General features: G+C 44.6%; 1 protein-coding gene across 1 annotated transcript; it reads right to left on the reverse strand.

Moving 5' to 3' along the window:
- Window positions 1–3019: 3019 nt before the first annotated feature.
- LOC307004068 (uncharacterized protein) lies at window positions 3020–7373 on the reverse strand. The gene is made up of 6 exons (XM_079623010.1): window positions 7123–7373; window positions 6691–7018; window positions 5767–6568; window positions 5457–5666; window positions 4582–4997; window positions 3020–4280 (listed from the first exon to the last, which is right to left on the reverse strand). Exons 1-6 carry the CDS (start codon window positions 7368–7370, stop codon window positions 3093–3095), a joined length of 3192 nt encoding a protein of 1063 aa, XP_079479136.1. The 5' UTR covers window positions 7371–7373; the 3' UTR covers window positions 3020–3092.
- Between the last annotated feature and the right edge of the window lie 344 nt (window positions 7374–7717).

Here is a 7717-nt window from a genome sequence, read left to right on the forward strand (position 1 = left end):
GAACCTTTGGCCATACCTGTCAAGTTTTGGATTTGAAAATAAGGGAAATTTTCCGACGCCCACGGCGAGCAGTCCCACCACCCCAACCAACCTATCCCTTACATTTTAAGACAGGTGTTATAGCCTAAAAAGGGCTATATATGAAGAGCATTTATTTAAAGGCTCATTTGCATATTTTCTGTTCATTTAACATTGCTTGTCTTTATGACAAATGGAAACATTTTATTTTCATTCCACACATTCTTTTCATTTCATATTGCTTTTCTTTTACAGTTTTTCTTTTCACATAACTTTTCTTTACTCTTATGGTGCATTCACACCGGACGCGAATAGCGCGTCAGGCGCGAGTGATTTTAATGTTAAGTCAATGCAAAGACGCGTTACACGCGTTTTTTACGCGCGTAACGGACACGAATGCGTGTAACGCGTCTTTGCATTGACTTAACATTGAAATCACTCGCGCCTGACGCGCTATTCGCGTCCGGTGTGAACGCACCATTAGTGAGTTATTGTACAAATTTGTTGCGGACTTTGCATTCTTTAAGACTGTTTTGGAAGGAGTGTTTGTGGGCTGGACCAGAGTGGTTAATTTTTACATGAGAGTAGAGCGCAAACAGTTCTGTTGTCTAACGTCATCCTATTCTCTGTAACAAAACGCGTGACTGTCCCCCACCCTGCTCCTCTTCAGAAAATTAAATTCGCTGTCCCATTGATAGCGGTATTTACATGAGGGTTTTGTTTTTTTGGCAGGAGTGCCTTCCGTGTCTGTCGTAGCGTCCATCATCCGTCTCAGTTTTTTTCCCGCGTTGTCACTCATCATCCTACCTCACACACTAGCCTCGCGACAACTGCCACCTACAGTACCTGTAGTAGGCTACTGCAGGTGACAGTTATTACGAGGCTAGTGACAGAGCTCAGATTGGGAATGTTTTTTGTTTTGTTTTTACTCCGCCCCGTTTTTTCTTGGTTTTTTTTATAACGCGGGTTAAAATACGGGAGATTTACGGGAAAATACTAATACGGGAGGACGGCGGGAAAGATGGGTAAAATACGGGACTTTCCCGGCCAAAACGGGATACTTGACAGGTATGACCTTTGGCTGCGGCCTCAAGCTAGAGTCTTTAACCCTCTGGCAAGTTTACCCAGAAATGCAGTAATGTTGACAAAGCACTGCATTTCAGTTCATGCTAGAAGTAACCACACATTACAGTAACACTGACCTGCATGACATGAACTTTAAAGTAACACTTTAGTGCAACGCATGGGATTCTATGGCATTTTCGTGCAATTTTCTTGGAATTTCAAGTCATGGCATTTCATGAAATTGAGAGAAATATTGCCACTGCATTTGTTTTCATCATTAGTCCTACAAAAACACTGGATTTCAACTACACTGCATATGAAGAAACGGACCAACGCACAAAAGGGAACACAGAAAGCAGCTCTCTTATTTACACGCTCCCGTGTATCAAAAAGCACCACTCTGCCCCGTGTGAGGCTCGAACTCACGACCTTCAGATTATGAGACTGACGCGCTGCCTAACTGCGCCAACGAGGCATGTGCTGTGCCTAGGGTGAGCGGTGAAGCACTAGCTTCCAGGTCATCTGCCATTCGGCGTAGCTCCAAAATGACTGCTCACCCTCAGCCATCACGTCAGGATGGCCGAGCGGTCTAAGGCGCTGCGTTCAGGTCGCAGTCTCCCCTGGAGGCGTGGGTTCGAATCCCGCTTCTGACAAACCGAACCTTTGGCTGCGGCCTCAAGCTAGAGTCTTTAACCCTCTGGCAAGTTTACCCAGAAATGCAGTAATGTTGACAAAGCACTGCATTTCAGTTCATGCTAGAAGTAACCACACATTACAGTAACACTGACCTGCATGACATGAACTTTAAAGTAACACTTTAGTGCAACGCATGGGATTTTATGGCATTTTCGTGCAATTTTCTTGGAATTTCAAGTCATGGCATTTCATGAAATTGAGAGAAATACTGCCACTGCATTTGTTTTCATCATTAGTCCTACAAAAACACTGGATTTCAACTACATTGCATATGAAGAAACGGACCAACGCACAAAAGGGAACACAGAAAGCAGCTCTCTTATTTACACGCTCCCGTGTATCAAAAAGCACCACTCTGCCCCGTGTGAGGCTCGAACTCACGACCTTCAGATTATGAGACTGACGCGCTGCCTAACTGCGCCAACGAGGCATGTGCTGTGTCTAGGGTGAGCGGTGAAGCACTAGCTTCCAGGTCATCTGCCATTCGGCGTAGCTCCAAAATGACTGCTCACCCACAGCCATCACGTCAGGATGGCCGAGCGGTCTAAGGCGCTGCGTTCAAGCTGGGGAACAATAGTCCAACAAAGATGGGGAAGAAGGGAAGAAAAGGGGGAAGGAAGAAAAGGAGAAGGGCAAGAAGAGAAAGAAAAAATGAAGAAAAGAAAGGGAGAACTGTGACTGTGTTCAGAGATAGGCCTTCCTTAAAGCATTGATACAATTTCCGGTTTCTTCGTGTGGTAAAATCACGCATTTATATTACACTGTTTTCTATTGCAGGTGATCAACAAGACGTGGGTTCGAATCCAGCTAAAGACAACTTTTTGTAATATTTATTATTTAATAAAATAAGCATTCTTTTTGAATGCATACTGTTCCAGTGTTAATAAAATATACATATGTAATTTGTTTGTTGTGTTTTTTGATATTCTCATGAAAAATAATGTTATTTATTAAATAGTAACTAAAATGCTGAAAAATGTCTGTCACAAGAATAACAAAATGTACAAATTATATTTTTATATACAAATGTTATGTTGCAGTATACTGATGAAATGTTATTTGAAAGTAAAAGTAAAAAAAAAAAAAGTCCCTTACCAATTTGTTTTTTATTTTACAATTATGCCAACAGAACAGTAATGAATATTAAATAAAATGTTAAATAACATGTTTTAAAAATAAATAAGTTAAATGAAAGGTAATACAAATTTAAAGTGTATAAAACATTTTTTTAAATGCTTAATACCATTTAACACAGGTATTACAACTGTTCACACTATATACAATGTTATATACTGTACATACAAATATATACATTATTTGGAAATGGTTCTCCGCATTTCCTCTAACCACACTTCTTTAGTAACAGTCTCAGTCTGTGGACAGTACACCCTGCCCCTGTACTGGCTATGTCCTGTTGCACTTGTTTTAAAAAGCCCGCATTTTTTACAAGTGTTGGCCTCTACAGTTCTCCTGTAGGGTCTCTTGGGCATGGCTCCTGTATTGGCAGATGGTGCAGCAGGCTGTGAGCTGGTGCCCTGCACCACTGTAGGCTGTAACAGTGGCTGCATCATTGGCATTCCTTGGACCATCTGGACTCCTTGTACCATCGGGATTCCATGGACCATTTGCACTCCCTGGAATATTGGCGCAGCCTGAAACATTGGCACACCCTGGAAACCTGGTGCTGCCTGTATAACTATACTTGGAGTCGGTACCATCTCCAGTGATGCTCTAGGTGCTGAAGGTGTAGCCAACATCTGACTCTGCGCTGGTTCCTTGGGTCTGAGAGGGGGTTGCCGAACAGAAGTCTGCCTCTGCTTTCCCTGACCAGCTGTGCTCTCTGGTAGCTTGTACCGGTGCTGCTCCCCTGGTTGTTCTGGCTCAGTCCGTAGACGTTTGGCAACCTGGAGAGGCTCGTGAGCTTCAGGGAGGGGCTGAGGCAACTGAATGCCCTGAAGCAGCACAGACAGCTCCTGCTTTTTCTGTCTGTTGTTGTACCACTGAATCAGGGTGTTCTGGTTAACCTCCACCAGCTGCATTGATGTTCCTCCCATCACCAAGCTGTTGCCCAGTACAAGCTGCCTTATCCTGTGGTACTCTTGCAGGATCAGAGACCATCTTGATAGGGTTCCTTTGCCTTTTCTTTTTGGGCTTGGGTGGATAGTGCAAAGCCTGATGAACATGTTCTCCACCAGACGGCAACAGTCAGGCCACTGAGCAGGTGCACTGCCTGCACCCAGCACACATCTGGTGGTGCGCTCTACTCCAGGGTGAGTGGGCTTCTTTGGTACTCTGAAGCGTCCACTCAACAGTCTATTCTGGGGTCGAGAAACATACACTACCCGTTCCTTGTCCCGGTCATCCAGGTTCTGCCAAAGAGCAACTATGGTGTTGGCTTCCTGGTTGGTCAGGCTGAGGGCTGTGTGGGCCCGGAGCTCCACCAGATATTCTGCCAGCTGGTCCACATGTTGATAACCCGGGACATTTTGGTTGTCAACAGCCTATTAAAGAACACAAACACACAATCAAATTATTACTATTTATTTTATATCTGTTTAATGCATAATTCCATAATTGATTCTGTTTATCACCATAAAACTGCTTTGACACAATCTGTATCGTACAAAGCACTATAGAAATAAAGCTGACTTGAACCGTATTTGCAGCTTACTAATGACTTAAGACTGTAGTTTTACATTTAAAATATGTGGAATGTCTGTAGTTAAAGCACTGGATGTTAATTCATCACTGTTTGAACTATTCTACTTGATTTGAAAGACACACAAAATAAGTGGTATTTACCGTGTGTCCATCATCATCATCATCATCATCATCATCCCGACCAGCATCCTCTGGCTCTGAGGGGAGAGTTGAAACAGATGTTTCAGAGGGAACATGTGTGACAGCAGTCCCTGAGGGTCCAGGTGATGGAGACTGTGTGAGGTCATGTGTGGGGTCAGGGACCAGTGAAGAGGATGTGGCACTGCTGGTGACCAGGTTGGAAGAACCCAGTGTCAGTGTGGAGGAGGGTGGTGACAGAACAGCCTCCGGATCTGCAATGGTGTGATCCTCGCTGATGTCACAGAAGCCCTCATCTTCATCTCGCTCCTCCACACTGAGGTCCTCAATGAGCTCTGCTGTCTGCTCAGAGTCTGGATTCATGTCCTGCAGTGCCTGACCAGTCTGCTTGAACAGATACTGCACTCCAATGAGCTCACCTAAAAATAAACGCAATAAACAAACAGAAATGAAATACAATTTTGTAACATGTTTGACAAAAGCCTGATGATCATATTTAAATGTCACACGTTTTTTTTTAATCAAGTAAACCTAGGTTACTTCAATCCAGTAAGTGTTCAACAATATAAAAGTTATTCTTACAATTACTTTCTAAAAATCAATAAAGATTTGACAGCAGAAAGACATGTGAATCACAAGCTCAAGGTGGAAGTTTGTACAATTATAATAAAAGGTCTTTTACTTTCTAAAAATATGGACTATCAATCAGACGATAGAGGGCATGTTTCCAGAAAAGTTTTGATAATATTGATCATTTAGAGGCCTTTAGAAATGTGCATATAAAATATGATACAGTAGACTACATTGGGTTACATCTAATATATGAACTGAAATTACACAGAAATGGCAAGTTTATTAACAATAACAAATTCTCTCACCGGTGTAACATGCAGGGGGACAAAACGTGGGGACCACTTTCCTGCCAAACAGCTTTTCATAATTGCTGTTCACACAGTGCACAAGTTCTCCTGTGTAGCTGCGCAAAGCTGATGACTCCAATGACAGGGAAGCAGCCTCCCGGTCCTGGTTCCACCGGTGTAGACCCTCCAGCAGATAAATCTGAAAATTCAGACTGTTCGCACTGGTCCCTGTAAATAGACACAACAGTGTTTAGGGGGTGTTAAAGAAACACACAAAGACACTTAATGCTCATTCTTTACACATGCACAGTGTGTGACAAAGACATACCTGGGATGAAACGGTTCAAGTGTAAATGAAAGGACTCGAGAGAAGTGGAGCCCCTGGCACATCTATAGGTCTTCAGAAGCACGCCTCCCTTGGTTAAGCTCCCCGTCTCTGTATAAAGCACAACACCAGGGGAGTCTTGAATGCATTTAACGTGCTTCTTCTGGACACTCCAGATGTGCTCCATCCTTTCTCTGTCCAAGAGAGGAACACCCAGGGAGTCATTGCCCTTGCTGCTCAGGAGCTCTGTAAACAGCCGCTCAAGGAGAAGGATGGTAGTCTCCTCTCCATGGGTCCTCCTCCGGCAATGGAGAGCCAGCTCCTGCCTGGTAAGATGCTTGCTGACATCTTCATCTGTCAGCGCAGGCCAACCCTGGGACATCAACAGCTCTCTCTTTGCTTTGCGAAGCATAGAAAGATCAGCTGTATCCCACTCAAAAATGCACGCTGACAGCCGTGACATGAAGATGGGATACAGCTGATGGGCATCAGTTGTACACCCCAAGGCAATCCTGCGCATAAAATGCCAGATGTCCAAGCGAACCACGAGATCTGGCCAACCTTTGAATCGGGTTTTGAGCTTTGTCTCGCCCACATCAGTGCAGCAGCCACAATCCACATACAACACAGCAGGTGGATCCACACCAGCCTTCTGGTACCGTTTCACCAGACCGTCTACCATCATGTCCAGTCCTGCTCCTTCCTGGGCTGTCAGCACACTTATGAGCACCTGACCAAACTCGTTGCCAACTGAGGTAAGCCAGAGCCCTGTTCCCCTCGCCGTCCCAGCCAGCTTCTTGGTGATCTGTAATAGACATGATATGAAGCATGCTGTAAATGTAATTAAACAACACACCATGTATAATACAGATAGAGTGCCATGTTGTGATATAATACAGAATAAATTAACAAAAATCCACCACTAACCTTTTTAGTGGAATCCATCTTCAAGACAGAGCCATAGGTGGATGTTATCCTTGCATGGATTTCATCCAGCCTGGTCAGGATGTCTTGGCTGTAAACGGTGAGCAGCCACTTGCAGCTTGGCACCACTGTAGGCTCTGGGGGTTCCTGGACTTTTACTGGCAACACCCCGGGTCCTTTGAGGAAGTTCACACATTGGGTGGTGTACCGGGCCAGGCGCTGGAGCCACTCTTCACTGTGGTTCTCACGCAGCTGTTTTATGACCCGCGTGGGACTGTTTCCTAGGCCACGTTCGCGCAAGAGCCGAATGACCCTCATATCACAGGCATACCTTAGGAAAAGATTTATATATTTTACAAATTTGATTTGTAAAGTATTTGCAAATATTTGTGATGATGGGCTAATCAACTGGATGTGGATTGAAAGTGTACTTACTTCCGCGTGAGGATGACCCGAAACTCAGAGCGATGGCCCAGATCCAGCTGTTGCAGGACAGTCTGACTCCAGGACACATGCGAAGCTTTGCACTTGGTACAGATGAGGGTTTCTGTGACCATGTTGTACATCCTGTCGATGTCCAGAACCTGCCGTGCCCTTTTGTGCAGACCACCTCCTGTCAGCTGATGCTGTCCGCAGGCCGAATTGGGACAGAGAACCTTGACCCTCCACAGCTTGTACGGCATCCACAGCAACAGAGCATGACAAAAAAATCTGTCTGGAGCTGGAGCCTGATTGTATATAAGTGCTGGCTGAGGTGGGTAATACCAGAGCTGTAGGTTGTCTCGAAGCTCTGGTTTTCCCTTGGGCCCCATTTTAAAAAGCCTGCTGGCAATCCACCTGTGGTCTTCTGATGGCAAGGTCTCCGACCACAAACGATGCAGTCGAACTGCAGATGGAGCTTGCAATAATGCCCCCGAAGGAGGAGTCTGTGAAGGAAAAAGACAAAACATTTAGCAGGTCATTTATTTAATTAGTGCTTTATCTATCCAAGACTACGCTCACATAAAATAGAAAATACTGGATGTCAAAT

Source organism: Phoxinus phoxinus, assembly GCF_949152265.1.
Source record: "Phoxinus phoxinus genome assembly, chromosome: 9".
Taxonomy (NCBI): Eukaryota; Metazoa; Chordata; class Actinopteri; order Cypriniformes; family Leuciscidae; genus Phoxinus; species Phoxinus phoxinus.

Excerpts from the sequence above, each read along its gene's own strand:
- LOC307004068 (XM_079623010.1), bottom strand. The coding sequence starts at position 7,370 with ATGCCGTACAAGCTGTGGAGGGTCAAGGTTCTCTGTCCCAATTCGGCC. Across the intron at positions 6,569-6,690 it reads AGATGGATTCCACTAAAAAG|ATCACCAAGAAGCTGGCTGG; the intron begins GTTAGTGGTGGA and ends TGTCTATTACAG. Across the intron at positions 4,998-5,456 it reads TCCCCCTGCATGTTACACCG|GTGAGCTCATTGGAGTGCAG; the intron begins GTGAGAGAATTT and ends GTTTATTTTTAG.